This window comes from Myotis brandtii, unplaced genomic scaffold (genome assembly GCF_000412655.1).
Source record: "Myotis brandtii unplaced genomic scaffold, ASM41265v1 scaffold268, whole genome shotgun sequence".
Classification (NCBI taxonomy): domain Eukaryota; kingdom Metazoa; phylum Chordata; class Mammalia; order Chiroptera; family Vespertilionidae; genus Myotis; species Myotis brandtii.
In genome coordinates, this window is record NW_005360187.1 from 3428145 (window position 1) to 3449443 (window position 21299).

The window sequence follows — 21299 nt, forward strand, 5'->3', positions numbered from 1 at the left end:
CAGCACGGTGGAAATGTAGATTGGAGGTGCTGGACTGTGAGATGTCTGGTGAGAATCCGTCATAAACCTGGCACGACCTGCTAGGCTTTATTCTTCTCGGGCCTGGGGCCCTGGATGGGCTGGACACAGAGAGCCCTGAAGGCTGCAGGGGAAGGGGGAACCCCAGGGCACAGGCCCGAGGGACTTGGGGGGCAGGTTGGCTTCAGGGGTGACGTTTCCAATATTTAGCACCCCTGGCGCTCCGGCCTTGCTGCTCAGTGTGGCCCCAGAGCTTGATGGAAATGCAGACTCTCAGCCCCACCCCAGAGCTGCTGACGCAGAAGCCGTAACTTAACAAGACCCCGGTGAGCTGTAGGCAGGATGGAGTCTGAGAGGCACTGCTGCAGACCCTGGTAGCAGGAAGGCTGAAGCCCTGGCTGGGAGTGCTTACGAGGCCTGGACCAGGGGGCCGGGGAGAGGGGGTGTGGGGGGAGGCTGGCAAACTCTAAGCAGCTGTCTTTGTTACTACCCTTCCCACCTGCCATGATGGAGCCACCTGCGGGCTGTCCTGCCCTTCCTCACCAGGGCCAACTGCACTTGAACCTTTTCCCCTTGGTTGGCTTTCAAGACAGGTGTCCTGAGATGCTCCAACTAGTTGCCTCACTCCTGGCTGCAGGTGAAACCGCGGGCAGGGAAGTTCTCTGAGACCTGTGAGTGGAGCTGCCCAGAGACTCAGGGTCCCATGGGGGCCTGGGCAGAATGGAGGGCTGTCGAGCCAGGAAGGGCTGGGCGCCCCTGCAAGGAGGTGCCCTGTGAAAGTTTTCCCAGGTGGCTTCCTCTTGGGGCAGGAGGGGTGAGTGCTCAGAAGGAAACTCCTGCGAGCTTCGGGACCCCCAGCTCCTGGGGGTGGGATGGGGGGGAGGGATAGGCAGGGCCTCTGGGACAGTGCACTTTACAGGAGCAAGCATGAACGCAGCAGATGTCCCCAAACCTGGGGCTCAGGGCTGCCAGATACAGAAGGGCTGGAGGAGGGTGCGGGGGCCGGGGGAGGGCTGCGGGGGGCCGGGGCTCCCCCAGCCAGCTCTACAGCACCCGCTCTTCACTTGACAGCGTGGTGATTCTCCGCAGGTTTTCCCTGACTTTAATGAATTCCGGGGCGTGGTCCTCTTCCTTTTCCGGTGGTTTTTCCAGCTGAAGGAGAGAGGGGAGGCGTGAAGTGGGTGGGATTCTGAGGCTCAAAAGCCACTGGGTTTGGACCAAGGGTCCTCTCTGGGGAAACAGAACCAGGGGCCAGTTTTGCCACCAGCCTGGTAGCTGGGGGGACAGATCATGAGACCAAGTTCCCCCTGTGAAGCTTCGTTCAAATTGCTTACCTCATTTGGCCTCAGCTCTCAAATGGGAACGCTACCTGGCTCAAGGGCAGTTGTGATGATGAAATCAGAATCAACACGCAATAGATTGGGCCGATGAGGAAACTGAGGTTCAGGGAGGGGAAGCCACGGGCCCAAAGTCACCCAGCGAAGCGAGTGGCAGAGTGAGGACTCAGGCCAGTGGTGGACTCACGGTCCAGCCCTCATTTTGCTCAACTGGCCAGCTGTGGCCACACGCAGAGCTCTTCCTTGGGCCAACGGGCATGCTTAGGGGACGACGGGCCAGGGCAGCGGGGCTGGTGTCCTCACTCACCTGGTTCAGCCTCTGCTGCCGCCTCAGCAGCTCCTGCTCAAAGGGACACTGTAGCCGCTTGGCCTCCAGCTCCTCCTTCTTCTTCTTGATGATCTGGTTCCGCCTGCGGTGCTCCAGGACGCGCTGCAGCTCGGGCTTGCTGTCCACACCCAGGCCCCTGGGGCGGGGGGAGCCGTCAGGAGACCCCAACTCCCCACCCTCCTGTCTCTCACTACCATTATCTTGTGCAATTCCTCCTGGCAACCCAGGATGTAGCGTGTGGAACCCCCACTGTCCCTTATGCAGAGAAGGGGAGTGAGGCTCCTAAGAGTTCAGACACCGGTCCAAGTCACAGATACGAAGGGGCTGAGTGAGGATTTGCACCCGGTTTATATTATCTCAGGTTAGTTTCTCGGGATATGTTCCTAAGGGTGGAACTGCTGGGTCAGTCTCCTTTAAGAGATTTTGGACGCATTTCCATCTGCCCCTTAGGAAAGATTCTCCAATTTATACTCTGTCCACAGGGTACCAGGGTATCTATTTCTCCCCACCATCACCACCCAACCCTTTTGTATTTGTGAACCTGGTAGGCAAGAAATAACACCTGGTTTTCATTTGTTTCTTTGAATATTAGGATATCCAACAGCCTTTGACTTGTTTACCAGCTATCTGCACTTCCTCCTTTGTGAACTAACTATACCTGCCTTTTGCTAATTTTTTCCTCACGGATTTATGAGAGGTCTGTATATATTAATTTTTGTCTGTTACTTATATTGCAAATATCTCTCTTGATTTGTCTTTAGTTTTTTTTTAAAAACAAACAAACTGTGGTAGTGGTTTTTGGCATTAAAAGGGATGACTCTAAAAGGCAACCAGAGAAATACTTCTGATATACTACGAGGAAAACAAACACCACCACCGATACAAACTTATCTGCGGGAAGGTCCTTTGCACACAGCTGAAAACAAGAATGAGAATCCCAGCCCGCGCCAGTCCTAGAAGTGGCCAGGAGAGGGAGCTGCAGAGGCGCTGACGCCTCCATTCTGGCCCTGGTGAGCCCGGACTGTTTTCCAGGCCTGGGAGTGGACAGAGGCTCAGCTTCCCTCTCCCCTCTCCACATTCCTTCAATTGCGAGTTCTAGCCCTGCCCCAGGCCTGCCTCTCTCACTGCACCCCCAGCCCCCCTGCTCCATTCACGGCCCCTCCAGGGTTGGGACACTCCTGCTTGAGCCCTTTCCCAGGACTGCATGGTTCCTCTGGCCTCCCTCACACTTTATGCTCCAACCACACTGAGTGCTTGGTGTTTCCTGTCCAGTTTCCAGGCTCATCCATCCGCTGGAAACATACCCCATGGAACCACCCATCCTACCCTCTGGCTATGCATCCATCCCCTCTCTAAGGGCAGGAACATTCCTTCGTGAACCCCCAGGGTCTGGCTTAGTGCCTGGCCCATCGTAGGTGCTCAGTACAAGTATGTGGAGGTCAGGCACACAGCGGGTAGCTGGATGGGAGGACAGGGCTTTTGGACCTTCACAGTGTCTGTTGGTCACCATGTGGGGTACCCTCAGCCCTCCTCAAGCTCCCAGGAGCCCCAGGATTACCCCCAGGCCTGCCTTCCACGAGGGGCAGCCCCTCAGGCCCCAGCAGCCTGAGCAGGTGCTAGCCAGGCTGAGGCAGCCGAGCTCCGTCCCCACCTTCTGTGGTTCATGAGCAGCTCTCGGTGCAGCTCCTGATGGCTCCGCGAGGCCTTCACGGGGTTCAGCAGCTTCTTGGGCTTGATGAGCTCTGGGTTCCACTCTCTGTACTCGGGCCGGGCCATCAGGCCACCGATGTCTGCCCGTTCCCTCTGGATCTCTGAGTACATGGAGGCTGTAGAGATGGGGAGGGAGGGAGCTGGTCAGAGCAGGTCACACACTCACCCACCCCCGTGGGCACAGCGAGGGCAAGGGTCTCGGTCGCCTTGGCCACCTGCTACTGTGTGGCTCTGGGCAGGCTAGCTGACTTTCTGAGCCTCAATTTCCTCAACTGTGAGCTGCAAATAACGGAACCTGTGCACAGGGTTGCTGTAAGGGCTGGAGAGGATGTTTGTAAAGTGGGGTATAGAGGTCAAGAGCTACTGGGCCACAAAATATGGGTTGACGTGCAAATGGTTTTAGCCTGACTGTGAAAAAAACACACACTTTCCCTCCTATGAAACGGATTACACTAGAGTTTCTGTTTTTCAATAAGTCCAGAAAAAGAAAAAATAATTATGTAAAAAGAGCAATATGTACTTGTTAAAGACAATTGGAGGAATGCTGTAATGAAAGGGAAATATCACCCCTTATTGTCCAAACTCCCTGTCCATCATTCCGAATGCACCTGTGGAAGTGACCGGCTTTTCTCTCTTTCCAGAGCAGAGAGCAGAGTGTGGAATCCCGAGACTGCTGTGCCTCCGACTACAGAGGGCGGGTTGCCATATGTAAGCAGATGTCTGGCTTCTCGATGGCCTCAGTGCCACCAGAGCAGCCTGAGATTGGTTAACTTGCTTGAAATTCAGGAAGAAGGGCTCCCTCCTCTACACGTTGGCTACATGTCCTTGAAGCGCACAAAAGCAAGTGCAGAGAAAGAGAGAGAGAGAGAGAGAGAGAGAGAGAGAGAGAGATTTCTTAAGGAAAAGTCTCAGGAGGGTGACACAGCCTGGCCCATTAGATGCTAACAGTATTAGAGTGAAAATTTGGGCACTGGCTCTGCCCCCTTCATGAGTCCTGCTTTTCTGAGGTTGAGCCTCTACTACATGCCAGGCACTAGCAGTGTCTGGTCTGGTACATAGTAGACAATTAATATTTGTTGGAAATTGGAAATAGAAACTTTGAGGAAACCAAGGCTCACAGAGGTTGGTCTTGGGGAACCAGCACCTTAAGGCGTGGGGTTTCCATGTGGCCACTGAGCGGGTGTGTCCCCCCCTTCACACACCAGGGTCAGTCCCCTCTCTTGAGGGCCACCGTGTTGGCTTCGGACAGACACTCCCCATTCCCCCCTTATTGGAGCAGGATGAAAGCCATTCTCTGCCTGACGGGTTGTATGGATGAACAGTTCTCCAAGTAATCTAGACAGGGATGGCGGTCTGTGCAAAAACCTGGGAGTGGGTAAGAGCTCAGCGGGGTTGGACACAGCAGGGGTTTGCTGGGCTGTGAATTACAAAGTGACATGCCAGGGAATGAGGCATCAAAGGAGGACGATGCTTTGCAAATGGTGTCACACCAGAAAGGTGTGTGGCATTGCTATCATTGCCCACTGCAGGGTGCTTCTGGGAGGATGAGGAGAGACCCCATTGGTGAAAGTGCTGTGTAAGCTGGGAAAAGTGTTAATTATTATAAGATATTTTGGATGTAGTCAGATTAAGTGTCAGAGCATAGAGACATACTTGCTAATTTTTTTTCTTGAATTCACATCCTCAGAACTGTTTCTAAAACAAGAATTCTAATTAACTTCCTTTCTTCTCTTTTTTCATTAGGCTGTTTTTTTTTTTATTACACTTGACAAAATAAACAGTTGGCTATAGCAATTCCCTCCCTGTTTAGAAATGTGAATATTTTCTTAGCCGATGGGATTAAGTTGTCTAGGAGCCAATGCCTTAGAATACCCTGATTCAGATTGGAGTTTTGGAAGTCACCCCCCTCCCCCATGATGCCTATTCCCGTTACCAAGTCCCATCAATTGTTAATCTGAGTAATTCTCAGCTATATATCCCATGCAGGCCGCTATCACCACACTTCACTCTGCAGCTCCCTTAGCCCCTCTGAGCCTCAAACCTTCCAGTGCTTCATAATTTTAATCAGTCACACCATCTTCACAACAATGAGCGGTATGTAGCCACAGCAATAAGGTAGGACACAGACATAGTTGTATAACTTTAGGAGAAGGCAGAATTACTATTTACATAAGCTATCACTATCTACCCAGAATTCTCAAATGTATGAACAGAAAAGCATTTGGGACTAATGAGAGTTCAATAATGTGGTCAGACACAAAGTAACTACACAAAAGCAAGAGCTCCCACATAACAGGAACGACCGCTGAGAAAGTACACGATAATAGACATTCATTCTGCAATCTGTTTGGGTTCCTATAATTTTCCAGGTTCTGTGGTAGACACGGGCACACCGAGGTGAACTAAGCAAGCAGGGTTCCTGCTCTTACAGGCGGACATCTACTAGGGAGACAGACAGTAAACAGTACACCGACCAATAAAAAGAAACGATTCGGCCGTAACAGGTTTGGCTTAGTGGATAGAGCGTCGGCCTGTGGACTGAAAGGTCCCAGGTTCGATTCCGGTCAAGGGCATGTACCTTGGTTGCCGGCACATCCCCAGTAGGAGGTGTGCAGGAGGCAGCTGATAGATGTTTCTCTCTCATTGATGTTTCTAACTCTCTATCCTTCTCCCTTCCTCTCTGTAAAAAATCAATAAAATATATTTTAAAAAAAGAAAGAAACGATTCGGACTCGCCAGGAGCCTGCTGGTGGAGCCAGAGGGGCTGAGACCAACGGCTGCACCCACCTTCAGCCAGGTGCAGGGGCCGGGCCTCTCTGAGCAGGTGACATTTCAGACCTGACGGGGGCTGTGAGGGGCAGAGGGAGCAGCATGTGTGACTCACGTACCTAGAACAAGCTAGGTCTGTTCAGGGAACAAAAAGGCACAGTGTCCCTGGGATGGCGTGAGCGAGCGACCCGGAGAGTGGCGGGTGGACGGGTGGGTTCAAGTCCGGGAAAGATCGAATCTGATTGGCTTTAAGAAAGGCCATTCTCGCTGCTGTGTGTGGGAAAACTGTCAGCAGGTTTGAAGAATACTTTTATCCGACTTCGTTTTCTTTCACTGCCCGTGGGCGGTCTCTGTCTCTCCCGTTAAATTCCAGAGGAAAACGTCTGATTGGCCAGGCTGAGAACCTTCACCCATAGGGGGCCCACGGCTCGGGTGGGGCCCCGCCCTCAGCGTCTGCGTCTGCGTCTGCGGAGAAGAGGGTTCCCTGCGTTTTCATTTCGCACTGAGCCCTGCAAACTAGGTAGCTAGTCCTGCACCCCAGGTCCAATCAGTGAGCAGCTGTGGCTCAAAGATCTGCTGCAGACATTTTTCTTTTTTTAATGAAATTGTGGTGAGCTGCAGGGTTGGTGCTTCTCGGGGGGCCTGGGTGGTGTGGTGGCTGGGACAGGGATCCTGAAGGATGAGGTTGGTGCTCCAGCCCAGAGTTGCAGGCTGCAAAATCCACTGCCTTTTCCAGTTAGGACGCTGAATTCCCGCAGACAACACGTGTGGGGGCAGGGGCAGGGCTTAGAGGGCTGCTGGGCCTCCGCGTGGAAAAGATTACAAAGATGCTGGAACAAAGGGGCTGCTCAATGAAGTGCTGGTGACTCAAAACATCTGGGCCCCCCGGGGGCCAGCGGGCCTCCTGGGCAGCGGTGGGGCCCTTCCCAGGGCTGCTCTGGCCAGTCTCTCAGGCTGCTGGGTGTCCTGAGAGGTCCAAGACTCTGGGAAGTGACCATAATGGGCAAAGAGGTGAGGTGAGCTGAGCATCAGCTTGTCTCTGAAAAGAGGAAAGGTGGGTGTCCCAGGGGAGAGCTGGAGGGGAGGAAGAGGCAGTCTAGGAGAGAGTTAAGGGGCTAGTGAATACCCTTCGCTGGTTGTAAAGAAAGACAGAATGAGGCTTAGGTGTACGGATGTTGGAGCCAGTAGAACCTGGATTGGGTCTGGCTGACCACCCATCACTTACTGCCTATGGCTGCTTTCCAGGGAAACAGCAGAGCTGAGTAGGAACGGAAGCCGCTCTTGACCAGTAGTCTTCATGAGGTTGTTGCAAAGTGAATGAGGTGATACTTGCAAGGTGCTTACGTGCTGGCTACAGGGCAGCCACACACAGCGAGGCAGGGCACGGCTTCACGCCCCTGGAACTGCACAGTGTGGTCACCTGATAGCCGTTAGCAGTGGCCGCTCATAAATCCCATTCCTAGTCTTGGATTGAGCTTTCTCATCTTCCTTAAAAACTGCACTGGTTACAACAGGGATTTCAACTCTGGCCGCACACGGGCATCACCAGGGGACGTTTGGAAAATACCGATGCCTGAGTCCACCCAGGGATTCTGGCTTAATTAGCCCGGGAGGCAGCCTGGCTTTGGAATTTTAAAGTAGTTCCCCAGGTAATGCCAATCGCCAGCCGACTTTGTAAACCAGGGTTACAAATCAAGCTTCTTCGCTGGGGCCTGAGTGGCTTCAGTCGAGTTGTTGGCCTCGCTGTCGTGGACGCCTGTGAAGCCACAGCTCTTAGCAGCTCTGTGACCTGGATGGGACCCTCCTCTGTGATATCAAGATGCTGTGAAGACTGGATGAGCTGACGTGCGGGGCAGGGGGTAGAGGCAGCCAGGAGGCGACAGCTACATGGAGTGTTTCGCATGACTACACGATGGGCAAATCCCTTAATATGCAGACTGTGGGAAGGACCTCACATTTTGGGTGGGGTAATAATAGGAGGAAAATGGCGCCCATGGAAACCCAGGTCGCAGTTCATCCTGAAAACAGCTGCAGGACCTTGGCTGTCTAGGCTTTACCGTCCCCTTCTTTCACTTGCCTTCCCCTGCTGGAGGTTCTGGCTCCGTCTTTGAAGACATCAATGGTAACAAATGGCACAGGGACCAGAAAAGCAACATGGTTAAGGCAGATGTTTTGGAGGGGACAGACTGGATTTGAATCATGGCCACATCCCTTCCTAGCTGTGTGACTTTAGGCGAATAGCTTAACCTCTCTGAGCCCCTGTACAGTGGGGATAATAGCAATACCTACTCACGGGGCTGTGTGGAGAGTAAAATGATACAATGTGGGTGATGTGGTTGACCCAATGCCTGGCAGTGGTGCTCGCAAGGCAAATTGTGGTTCCCCTGACCCCTGTGGTGAGCATCAGCATTTGAAGAAAGCTCACTCCCTTCCATCTGGACCTCACAATCGCCCTAGGGGGCAGCCAGTGCTACTATTTTATCGTTCCCATTCTGTAGATGAGAAAATCAAGGCTCAGAGAGCTCAAGCTACTTGTCCCAAGATACACAGAATAAATGGCAAAACTGGGACCTGCAGACTCCAACTTCAGTGCTCTTTCTAATCACTCCACTCCTCCAGGCGCACTATCTTTCGGTCTACAAAGTAGGTTTCCATCTCTTTTCTCTCTCTTGATACTCAAGAAACCCCAATGAAGAGGCAGTGTGAGTCCATTTTATAGATGAGGAAATGGAGGCCTGGTACCTGGAGGACATCCAAGCCATACAGAATACCAACTCTGGGCTGGGCAGACAGACTCCACAGGTTGTCTGCCCACGGCCCGGCCTTTGTCTGGGAGGGGACCAGCTGGGGCCTTCCCTCCCTGGGTGTGGGTCAGTCTGCACTCCTCTGCCCTCCCTCCCTCGCCCTTGCTCCTTGTTGCTATTCAAGCAGCTGGGCTCAGCACACACCCACCAGACCTTTGCGCTTCACCATTTCACGAGGTGGAGGGGCAGAGGAGAGAGAGGCTTCCACATGACCGCTGGCAGAGGGGAAAGAGGCCTTCAGTAAAAGTGACCGGCGTGGCCACTGCGTTTCCTAACGCGCCTCGCTTTCCCCCTCCCTGTGGGGAAAGTGCCCGTTTGTATTTCACTGGCCGGTAACCAAAGAACTGAGTATCTGGGAGCCACCTCCAGACCTCCCAGCAGCCCCTGGCCTGGCTGCAGCCTCCCCACCCCATGAGAAAAGGACTCAAAGACGAACTTCCTGAACATTCTGCTCGGGGCCCCTCGGACCTCCCAGGCCCAGGGCTGGCCTGCAAGGCCCTTAGCAAGGCTGGTGGAGAGGCGGTGCGGCTGACCAAGGAACAAAGCAGGCCAGGCGTTCCTGCTGGCCCACCAGGGGCGCGGTGCCACCTCCACCTGGCAGAGACCTCAGGGGAAAGGTCCTGGCTGGAACTTCCCACCAGCAGAGCTAAGTGACTCTCGGGGTCCAAGCCACCGGGAGACACAGGTTTTCTGCCGAAAAGTGACACAGCCAATCCCATAACGCCTGGCTTCTGGCCAATCCCAGACTTCTGGCCTCGTACCGCCAAACGCAAAAGCCAAGTGCACCTGAGAGGCAGGAGGGTGGCACGTCAACGTTGCAGTGAGCCACATACCGTGCTCAGCACCTCACAGCCGCATTTCATGAAGCTCCTAAAACAGACTGAGGAGGTAGGTACTGTCGTCATCCCTTTTTACAGACGAAGAAACTGCGGCCCTGAGGGGCCTTGTGATTTCCCCAGATCACACAGCCAGCAAGCGAAGGCGCCAGAATCGGAGCAGAGCTGTCTGATGCCAGACCTGTGTTCTCTCAGGTGCCACCCTGCAGCCTCCTGTCCGTCAGCGATGCAGAGAAACCGCCACGCTGCTGCTAATGGACGTGGGCGAGTCAGATCCTGTCTAAACTCAGATCCATCTGAGGAAGACAGATCAACGAGAATGGAGGGCTGTATCCGCGTGCTCCCTCCACTTTGTCTCCTATCTGTTCCCCAAGCCCAGAGGCGCCTCCCCATCATCTCACAGATGGGGCATAGCCTGGGTACCTGAGCTTAAATAGCTCCACTCCCCACAGCCCACCGCAGTGCTCTAGGGCTGCCCTCCTGACCCCGTACCTCCTCCTGGCCCAGCACCCAGTTCCCAGCAGGTGAAACAGAAGAGAAATGGTCTTACTTCTCTGCCCAGGTCCTGCGGGAACTCAGACGGTGTTGCTGGCCTCCTCGCTCCACCTAGAAGTCCCAGACAAGCTACAGGGCCGCCTCCTCCACAGGGCGGTTCTTAAACCCCCGGGATCACAGGCCAGGCGGCTGAAATGTGCCAGCAAGTGAGGCAGCTTTGCATTCCTGTTTATTCTGGTATCAATAAAAAGGAACTGTTACTATAGTAACAAGTATTTCACTTGGTGCGCAGCCACTTCCACAACAGTGTTTCGCATGACTACACGATGGGCAAATCCCTTAATATGCAGACTGTGGGAAGGACCTCACATTTTGGGTGGGGTAATAATAGGTCAGAGGAGAGATCGGGAGATTGGCCTTGGTTCTTCCCAGGTTCTGCCGATGACCCGAGAGGTCCCACAGCTCCTCCCCGACAGCTCTGCAGGATGCCAGCCCCAGACCACTAACTGCTCCCCAGTGAGCTCACCAGGCTTCTGGGGCAGGCGGGGCAGCAGTTCCCTCACCTCCCCACAGGGGAGCAACGGAGGAAAATGGCGCCCATGGAAACCCAGGTCGCAGTTCATCCTGAAAACAGCTGCAGGACCTTGGCTGTCTAGGCTTTACCGTCCCCTTCTTTCACTTGCCTTCCCCTGCTGGAGGTTCTGGCTCCGTCTTTGAAGACATCAATGGTAACAAATGGCACAGGGACCAGAAAAGCAACATGGTTAAGGCAGATGTTTTGGAGGGGACAGACTGGATTTGAATCATGGCCACATCCCTTCCTAGCTGTGTGACTTTAGGCGAATAGCTTAACCTCTCTGAGCCCCTGTACAGTGGGGATAATAGCAATACCTACTCACGGGGCTGTGTGGAGAGTAAAATGATACAATGTGGGTGATGTGGTTGACCCAATGCCTGGCAGTGGTGCTCGCAAGGCAAATTGTGGTTCCCCTGACCCCTGTGGTGAGCATCAGCATTTGAAGAAAGCTCACTCCCTTCCATCTGGACCTCACAATCGCCCTAGGGGGCAGCCAGTGCTACTATTTTATCGTTCCCATTCTGTAGATGAGAAAATCAAGGCTCAGAGAGCTCAAGCTACTTGTCCCAAGATACACAGAATAAATGGCAAAACTGGGACCTGCAGACTCCAACTTCAGTGCTCTTTCTAATCACTCCACTCCTCCAGGCGCACTATCTTTCGGTCTACAAAGTAGGTTTCCATCTCTTTTCTCTCTCTTGATACTCAAGAAACCCCAATGAAGAGGCAGTGTGAGTCCATTTTATAGATGAGGAAATGGAGGCCTGGTACCTGGAGGACATCCAAGCCATACAGAATACCAACTCTGGGCTGGGCAGACAGACTCCACAGGTTGTCTGCCCACGGCCCGGCCTTTGTCTGGGAGGGGACCAGCTGGGGCCTTCCCTCCCTGGGTGTGGGTCAGTCTGCACTCCTCTGCCCTCCCTCCCTCGCCCTTGCTCCTTGTTGCTATTCAAGCAGCCGGGCTCAGCACACACCCACCAGACCTTTGCGCTTCACCATTTCACGAGGTGGAGGGGCAGAGGAGAGAGAGGCTTCCACATGACCGCTGGCAGAGGGGAAAGAGGCCTTCAGTAAAAGTGACCGGCGTGGCCACTGCGTTTCCTAACGCGCCTCGCTTTCCCCCTCCCTGTGGGGAAAGTGCCCGTTTGTATTTCACTGGCCGGTAACCAAAGAACTGAGTATCTGGGAGCCACCTCCAGACCTCCCAGCAGCCCCTGGCCTGGCTGCAGCCTCCCCACCCCATGAGAAAAGGACTCAAAGACGAACTTCCTGAACATTCTGCTCGGGGCCCCTCGGACCTCCCAGGCCCAGGGCTGGCCTGCAAGGCCCTTAGCAAGGCTGGTGGAGAGGCGGTGCGGCTGACCAAGGAACAAAGCAGGCCAGGCGTTCCTGCTGGCCCACCAGGGGCGCGGTGCCACCTCCACCTGGCAGAGACCTCAGGGGAAAGGTCCTGGCTGGAACTTCCCACCAGCAGAGCTAAGTGACTCTCGGGGTCCAAGCCACCGGGAGACACAGGTTTTCTGCCGAAAAGTGACACAGCCAATCCCATAACGCCTGGCTTCTGGCCAATCCCAGACTTCTGTCCTCGTACCGCCAAACGCAAAAGCCAAGTGCACCTGAGAGGCAGGAGGGTGGCACGTCAACGTTGCAGTGAGCCACATACCGTGCTCAGCACCTCACAGCCGCATTTCATGAAGCTCCTAAAACAGACTGAGGAGGTAGGTACTGTCGTCATCCCTTTTTACAGACGAAGAAACTGCGGCCCTGAGGGGCCTTGTGATTTCCCCAGATCACACAGCCAGCAAGCGAAGGCGCCAGAATCGGAGCAGAGCTGTCTGATGCCAGACCTGTGTTCTCTCAGGTGCCACCCTGCAGCCTCCTGTCCGTCAGCGATGCAGAGAAACCGCCACGCTGCTGCTAATGGACGTGGGCGAGTCAGATCCTGTCTAAACTCAGATCCATCTGAGGAAGACAGATCAACGAGAATGGAGGGCTGTATCCGCGTGCTCCCTCCACTTTGTCTCCTATCTGTTCCCCAAGCCCAGAGGCGCCTCCCCATCATCTCACAGATGGGGCATAGCCTGGGTACCTGAGCTTAAATAGCTCCACTCCCCACAGCCCACCGCAGTGCTCTAGGGCTGCCCTCCTGACCCCGTACCTCCTCCTGGCCCAGCACCCAGTTCCCAGCAGGTGAAACAGAAGAGAAATGGTCTTACTTCTCTGCCCAGGTCCTGCGGGAACTCAGACGGTGTTGCTGGCCTCCTCGCTCCACCTAGAAGTCCCAGACAAGCTACAGGGCCGCCTCCTCCACAGGGCGGTTCTTAAACCCCCGGGATCACAGGCCAGGCGGCTGAAATGTGCCAGCAAGTGAGGCAGCTTTGCATTCCTGTTTATTCTGGTATCAATAAAAAGGAACTGTTACTATAGTAACAAGTATTTCACTTGGTGCGCAGCCACTTCCACAACGCGGAACACCGTGTCCAGGCCACACGTTTGAGAGACACAAATAAATACCTATTTTGTCAGATTGTTGCAGAATAAGAAACATGCCAAGCTTTGTTCTGAGTGAGGAGGCATTTCCGTTTCTAATGGGAGGGTCGGCAAGAGTGCAGCCAGCACCGCCTGGTGCAAGGGAAGCCGGTTTCCTGCTGGTGCCCGGGGCTCCTGGGTGTGAAGGGACGGGGAACCGCCCTGGGTCAGTTCTTGGCCTCCCACGGGTGGGTCCAAAACTCTCTGCACTTTATTTACTCGGTACCCTGAACTGCGTCTGAACTTCAGATAAGCACCAACAGGACATCGCCCAGGGGAGTGTGGGGGAGTGGAAGCTCAGCCCCCCTGCTCACCGCCCCCCCGCCCCCCGCACCGGGTCAGCCCTGGCCTGGGCACCAGCCCCTTGGCAGGCACTGAGCCTTGGTTTCTGTGTTTGTGGAGAATCACAGGGTGGATGAGAGAAAACACGGATGAGATGACATCAGTGAAAGCATTTAGTCAATGCTCAGCAAATGGGACTTTTCCTGCAGAGAGAACTGGACTCCGTGTGACCTGTGGGAGGGCCCCAGCATGCAGCCGTGGGCCCCGCAGGAAGTGCATGCCACCGTCCTGGCTCAGTGAGCAAACGTGTGGATGCAAAAATAAAGAATGCGTGTCGATGCCAGAGGCCATCCCCTCGCAAGGAAGCTGGCATCTACCAGTTAAACTTGGCCCTCTTCCCACCTTCACTTTCTCAGAAGAGTCTGTCCTCTTTGGCCTCTATCATTCATTTAAACAACATCTGTGAGTCCCTACTATGTTCCTGGCACTGCTCCCTGTGTGCATGAGACAGATGGTAGCTCTGTGCTCAGAGACCCTACATTCAAGGGGGTGGGGGTCAGACAAAAAATAAGGAGCCGAGAAAACGCTGCGCTTCGCTGAATGCTACGATGGGAGTAATTCTGGGTGAGGTGAGAGGGAGGGGCTGGGGCTTGGGAAGCGGGGACCGAGGGGGGTGATGTTTTAGGGAGGGAGGCTGAACGGAGAAGGAGTCACAGCGTGAAGTCTGCCCACCTGGGAGGGCATTGCAGGGAGTAAGACGAGCGAGTGGAAAGGCCCCTGGGGGGGAATGAGCTTGGGGTGATGGAGGCGCGAGGAGGAGGTGGGAAACGGGGCTAGCGAGGGGGCAGGGGCAGGTCAGGCATGTCCCGGGAGCCTGGGCCACGCTGGGCCTGTCGGTGCCACTTAAGGGTCACAGGTTTTCTGGTAGAAAGTAATTTTCTGGAAACAACGAATGTCCCTTTTTGTTTCTTCCTAAATTCTGCTTCTCTTGAGGTACTTTGAGTGGTAGCCACCCCAGCCTTCCACTCTGATGTGGCTTCATTTCACTAAATTCTGACCAGGGGGACAACAGCTAAGTCCTTGTCAGACCACTCCTCTGCCCCTGGTCCCACAAATGGCTATTTATTTGGGCCTTTCCGGGGGCCCACAGTGATTTGTCTGAGCCAATCCCAGTGCCCGCTGACAGCTGGAGCAACACAAGGGGTCCCAGGGCAGGGGGACCGCCGACAGCTTCCGCTCCCACCTGGAGAAGACAGCCCCGGAATCCAGCTCCGTCCAGAGGAGACGCTGACGGTTCCCATGCCAGCTCGCCCTGCGGCCTACTTCGTGTCCCTTTATTGGAAGACGCCAACGGTAGCCCCAGAGCAACCAGAGCCAAGTAGAGTTGGGCGTGAACCCCCCACCCCCTGAGGTTGGGTGCACTTTCCCCACTAAAGCTCCTCTCACGGTTCAACCTGTTACAACCCATCAGGCTTCCCCACGAGACTGCCAGCCTGGGGCAGGGCCTCCCCTATCCTCCTTAGCACGCCTGTCCCAGGCCACGGTGCTCAGCAACAGCACTGACACGCAGACACCCAAGCACTGACTTCCCCGAGCTCCACACAGCACCGTCTTCTGTGTGCGATCGGTGATCGACCGTTTCCCCAGCCACATCCCATCGGGAAGAGAGCAGGCTACACCCCCTAACAGGATGCAGTCCATAGCATGCGCATTTATTGAGCTGAAAAGGTATCCACTTCATGTTTGGTGAAAAAAGCAAACTGCAAAACCACATGTATTATAACTCCCCCCTCCTCTTTCCCCAAAGTCAAAGTTAGTACAGTTGACCCTTGAACAACAAGGGGTTAAGGGCACTGACCCCCTGTGCAGTCAAAAGTCCACGCACAACTTTTGATTCCCCAAAACTAATAGCCTACTGTTGACTGGAAGCCTTGCTGATAACATAAACAGTCAATTAACACATATTTTTGTGTTATATGTATTATATTACGAGCCCAGTGCACGAATTCATGCACCTTGAAAGGAACTGTGGGCTTAGGTTGTGGTGGGCACAGGGGTGGGTCTTGGTCCATCCTCTGCACCCCTGCCTGGCCCCTCCTGCTGCGGTCCCTGGTTCCCTGTCTGCCATCAGTCCTGCTTCTGCTGCTGCTGCCCCCACGCACTGACGGCGTGGGCCCGGCTCACAACCGCTGACAGTGCAGAGCCATTGGGGCTGGCGCCAGCAGTGGGTGCGAGCCGTGCCAGTGCTGTCACGGGTGCAAGTGGCAGCTGCTGCCCCGATCGCCCCTCATGCTCACAACCGCTGACAGTGCAGAGCCATTGGGGCCGGCGCCAGCAGTGGGTGCGAGCTGTGCCAGTGCTGTCAGCGGGTGCAAGTGGCAGCTGCTGCCCCGATCGCCCCTCAGGAGCAAGGGGAAGTGGAGAAGTCCTCAGGGGCAATTGGGGCCAGCAGCCAACTGCTCACACCCGCTGACGGCACTGAGCCATCAGGACTGGCACCAGGTGCGAGCGCTGGGTGGGACGGCGGTAGGTGGGAGCAAAGAATTTTCAGTAACCATCAGAGGCTCACCCCAATGACAGCGACTGGTGGCCTGCTTTGGTCTGGTGCCCCCACTCACCTGCTCCACCAACCTGCCGCAGCCGACGCCTGCCATGTTCCATGCACGCCCCCTGGTGGTCAGTGCACGTCATAGCAGCCGGTTTTTTGGTTGTTCTGCTGTTCAGTCTATTTGCATATTAGGATTTTATATATATAGATAATGTATTCTTACACCTTGAAAGGAACTGTGGGCTGCGAGGATAAATAAATAGGTTAGAGATTTATTACTCTAATAAAGTAGGTTAGAGACAAGAAAGTGCTAGTAAGAAAATCATAAAGAAGAGAAAATACATTTACAGTATTTATTGGAAAAATTTTCCTATAGGGGACCTGTGCTGTTCAAACCTATCTTGCTCAAGGGTCAACTGCATATACATGGAGAACCAACCTGGATGCAGATACCCTAACTAACCTACTAACGGAGGTCAGTTCTAGATCAATGTATCTTGAACATCATTGCTAGACGTCACTTAGAAGGAGGGGTGAAGTGGAATTACTGGGCCATTGCTGTATTAGAACCTATGAGGGAGGGGCCTAGGAGTCTGGATTTATATTTGGGACTTTGAGAACCACGATTCCATGGCATAAAATGACAAGCTCTTCTCCTTTGTCACTATGTTTTTGTAGTGTTTGTAGCTTAAAAAAGACAAGTAAGCATAGATTTCTTTTGCTGTCAGAAAAAAGTAATAAAGAGAAGAAACATGAAAAAGAGCAACCTTTTCCAACTAACTGTAGCTATGGTTCACATCTGGTTCAGCCATGTCGGAAAGTAGGGCCTTCTGGGAAAATGAACCTTTCAGCCGGTTACTCCAGGTACCGGCCGAACTCAGCCCCAGGTGCTGCCTCCTGCCTCGGTCGGTGTGGCTTTCCCCGAGGCCTCCCCACTCTGGGGACCGCTGACGGCACTGAGCCATCAGGACTGGCACCAGGTGCGAGCGCTGGGTGGGACGGCGGTAGGTGGGAGCAAAGAATTTTCAGTAACCATCAGAGGCTCACCCCAATGACAGCGACTGGTGGCCCGCTTTGGTCTGGTGCCCCCACTCACCTGCTCCACCAACCCGCCGCAGCCGACACCTGCCATGTTCCATGCACGCCCCCTGGTGGTCAGTGCACGTCATAGCAGCCGGTTTTTCGGTTGTTCTGCTGTTCAGTCTATTTGCATATTAGGATTTTATATATATAGATAATGTATTCTTACACCTTGAAAGGAACTGTGGGCTGCGAGGATAAATAAATAGGTTAGAGATTTATTACTCTAATAAAGTAGGTTAGAGACAAGAAAGTGCTAGTAAGAAAATCATAAAGAAGAGAAAATACATTTACAGTATTTATTGGAAAAATTTTCCTATAGGGGACCTGTGCTGTTCAAACCTATCTTGCTCAAGGGTCAACTGCATATACATGGAGAACCAACCTGGATGCAGATACCCTAACTAACCTACTAACGGAGGTCAGTTCTAGATCAATGTATCTTGAACATCATTGCTAGACGTCACTTAGAAGGAGGGGTGAAGTGGAATTACTGGGCCATTGCTGTATTAGAACCTATGAGGGAGGGGCCTAGGAGTCTGGATTTATATTTGGGACTTTGAGAACCACGATTCCATGGCATAAAATGACAAGCTCTTCTCCTTTGTCACTATGTTTTTGTAGTGTTTGTAGCTTAAAAAAGACAAGTAAGCATAGATTTCTTTTGCTGTCAGAAAAAAGTAATAAAGAGAAGAAACATGAAAAAGAGCAACCTTTTCCAACTAACTGTAGCTATGGTTCACATCTGGTTCAGCCATGTCGGAAAGTAGGGCCTTCTGGGAAAATGAACCTTTCAGCCGGTTACTCCAGGTACCGGCTGAACTCAGCCCCAGGTGCTGCCTCCTGCCTCGGTCGGTGTGGCTTTCCCCGAGGCCTCCCCACTCTGGGGATCAGATTCAATCCATGGCCTGAAGGGGATCCCAGTGCTGAGCACATCCCTCCCACATGTCCTTCCTGCCCCTCTGAAGTTTGTTTTCTGGAGAACAAGAGGTGCAAATGGGAGGGCAGTGAAGACCAGAGAGGCAGTGGTGAGTGGGAGCTGGCAATCTTCCTGCATCTACGGTGGGCGGTGGCTACAGCTTTCATTAAAAACTCCAAAACCCTCTTTCATTTCTGCCCCTTTTCTCCAAGCCGACAGGCGCTGGAGCAGTTATCTGGGCCCACAAACATCAGACAAGAAGTTCCCATGGCAACTCCAAACTTCCTCCCCAGCCCTGTATTCATTCTATCTCCAAGGCCACTTTTCAAGCCTCAATGAGGGTTTTGAGAACCACCCACACAACAACCCTAGAATCTAACCTCCCCTCCCCCCTACATGCTGGGCTGAAAGGAATGGGGGAGGGCAGGAGCTTTTTGGCAGAAAAACTTGTCATGGGATCCACGAGAGATTATAAAAGTAATGAGAGTTGCCTTTACAACAAGTTCGAACTAGGAAGAATTTACCCGGTGGAGGGATTTCAAGCGTGAAAACAGGAAAGTGCGAGGGAGTGGGGAAGAACTGAGCCCTGTTTCAGAAAGCTGGCTGTCGACCCGGCTGCAATTAGGCAGTTAATCTGGTCTCAGCTGCAGAAGGGCCTGGGATGCCCCACTCCCAGTGCATTTTAATGCTCTTGTAGCCAGACAAGAGATGGACAGCGGATCTAGGGATGGGGAGAGGGATGTGAGTGGGGTGAGTGTGTGTGTACAGAGGAACCTGGGCAGACCATCGCTTGTCAAGCCAAGCAAAGTTCCATGATTCCTGGCCGTGGGGTCGCCAGACGTAGCAAACAAAAACACAGCATGCCCAGTTAAATTTGAACTTCAGATAAGCAATGAATGATTTTCTAGACTCTAAAGTATTATTGGTTGTGCGTCTGAGAGTCAAATCTAACTGGGTACCCTGTATTTACCTGGCAACCCTACTTGGCAGGGAGGGCTGGAGGCTCTGTCTGTGCCACAGAGACAGGCTTCCCTCCCTGCCAGGAACTGGGCCTGAGCTCCAGGTAGGATGCCGGTAGCCAACTGCAGGTGGACCTTCACTACAGCCCGGCACAGCCCACCAGGCATGGCCAAGCATGCGTGACCCCCCGAGGGGACCCTTCCAGTCCAGGGGGTCAGAGCCTGGGCTCTGGTGTCAGCACAGACTCCACTCCTGGCTCCAGGCTGCACAGCTGGGTGACCTGGTGACCTCCAACTCCCCATTTCCTCAATAGGGGGCAGACATCCTTTTGAGGAGAGAAGGAAACACAACATGGTGGGCAGCCCTTCACACAGTACCTGCCTCAGAGTCTGGGCTCCAAGGCGGGAGCTGTTTTCTCGATCACTCATTTAAGAGCATTAAAGATTTTCATCCAAGTGAGAAAAGTGAGGTCAAAGACTAGAGTCAGTACAATCTCGGCAATGAAGAGCAAGCACGCATGACCACACACAGCCTCTGCACAGCAAAGAGTAAAAGGAGGCATCCCCAGTGTCACCAGTGCCTGCTTCTGGTTAGTGGGATTCTAGGTGAATGAATGTCCCTCTCTTTATTCTCGACTTCCCAAAATATTCATGGTGAGCCTGTATTATTCTAATATTAAGTTATTTTAAAGTAATTTGAGATGACAATTTTTCTAAAAGCGGTGTAGTACTTTGGGGCATAAGTTGAGGCTACTGTAGGAAGACGCTGCCATCCTGTCTTCCGTCGCTGCCGAAGGGGGATCTTGCCTCTTCACTGAATGGCCGAGTTGGCTCCTCTCCCCTCAGTCCTACTCCTTGCTCTTCCGTGTGAGACAGCCAGAGCAGGCAGCCCTGGGTGTGAATCTCAGCCCCACCCCCGATGGGCTGTGTGACCCCGTAGGCAAGTCGTGTGACCTTCTGAGCCTCGGTTTCCTCATGTTTAAATAAAACAGGGGTCAATACATATTGGTTGAACGATTAAATGAATGACGTTCATGAGATGTACAGCATTTGGCAGGGAAAGCGGCAGTAACAAGCATTTGCCGTTGTTACTACCGTTCTCAGAAGGTGTGCAGGCTTTGGCATCCATGGACCCAAGTTTGAATGTGTTTTCTACCCTTTAGGACAGTGATGGCGAACCTTTTGAGCTCGGCGTGTCAGCATTTTGAAAAACCCTAACTTAACTCTGGTGCCGTGTCACATATAGAAATTTTTTGATATTTGCAACCATAGTAAAACAAAGACTTATATTTTTGATATTTATTTTATATATTTAAATGCCATTTAACAAAGAAAAATCAGCCAAAAAAATGAGTTGTGTGTCACCTCTGACACGCGTGTCATAGGTTCGTCATCACTGCTTTAGGGGGATAGAAAAGGTTGCTCAGCAGGGCCATGGGCCAGCAAGCTGCTTGTCCTCTCTGAGCCCCCGTCTCCTCACTCATTAAATGGGGGTGACAATCAGCGGTGACTCTGTAGGGCTGTGGAGCGGCCCAGCCACAGGCCTCTGCTGCCCTCCTGGCTGCGTCGCTGTGTGTAGTCCAGGTACCAGGCCAACATGTGCGGCCGGGAACGACTCTAATCGGTGTGAAACATGCTACCTTTGGAGCAGCGGTTCTCAACCTGTGGGTCGCGACCCCTGAAAATACATCCTGCATATCAGATATTTACATTATGATTCATAACAGTAGCAAAATTACAGTTATGAAGTAGCAACGAAAATAATTTTAAGGTTGGGGGTCACCACAACACGAGGAACTGTATGAAAGGGTCGCGGCATTAGGAAGGTTGAGAACCGCTGTAAGGCTCTTGGCTGCAGTTAGAGGGAACACAGCGTTTGGGATGGAGCTGCGCCCTCTTCATCTCCGTGAGGAGCTAGGAACTGGGCGCGGACATGGGGAGGGCGCTCCGTGGGGGAATCGCCGGAGCTGGGATTTGAAATCAGATTCTTCTAATTGGAAAGCGCCTCCCCTTCTGCCTGCCCGGCGCCGCCAGATTTAAGACCCTCCCCCGGAAGGCGCCGCCGGCCCGGACGGCTCGGCCAGCGCTCGCTTTTGGACTTGGAA

General features: G+C 53.4%; 1 protein-coding gene across 2 annotated transcripts; it reads right to left on the bottom strand.

The window, feature by feature from the left end:
• Positions 1–53: 53 nt before the first annotated feature.
• FAM107A (family with sequence similarity 107, member A) lies at positions 54–13266 on the bottom strand. Of its 2 annotated transcripts, none has more exons than XM_005868421.2 (4): positions 13094–13266; positions 3335–3509; positions 1663–1819; positions 54–1170 (listed from the first exon to the last, which is right to left on the bottom strand). In XM_005868421.2, exons 2-4 carry the CDS (start codon positions 3502–3504, stop codon positions 1063–1065), a joined length of 435 nt encoding a protein of 144 aa, XP_005868483.1. In that variant the 5' UTR covers positions 3505–3509; positions 13094–13266; the 3' UTR covers positions 54–1062. The 2 variants fall into 2 exon arrangements, with proteins under 2 accessions (XP_005868483.1, XP_005868482.1); XM_005868420.2 differs by lacking the exon at positions 13094–13266 and adding an exon at positions 10353–10524.
• Positions 13267–21299: the final 8033 nt, after the last annotated feature.

Excerpts from the sequence above, each read along its gene's own strand:
- FAM107A (XM_005868421.2), bottom strand. The coding sequence starts at position 3,504 with ATGTACTCAGAGATCCAGAGGGAACGGGCAGACATCGGTGGCCTGATG. Across the intron at positions 1,820-3,334 it reads CTGCTCATGAACCACAGAAG|GGGCCTGGGTGTGGACAGCA; the intron begins GTGGGGACGGAG and ends CCCCCGCCCCAG. Across the intron at positions 1,171-1,662 it reads GGCAGCAGAGGCTGAACCAG|CTGGAAAAACCACCGGAAAA; the intron begins GTGAGTGAGGAC and ends TCTCTCCTTCAG.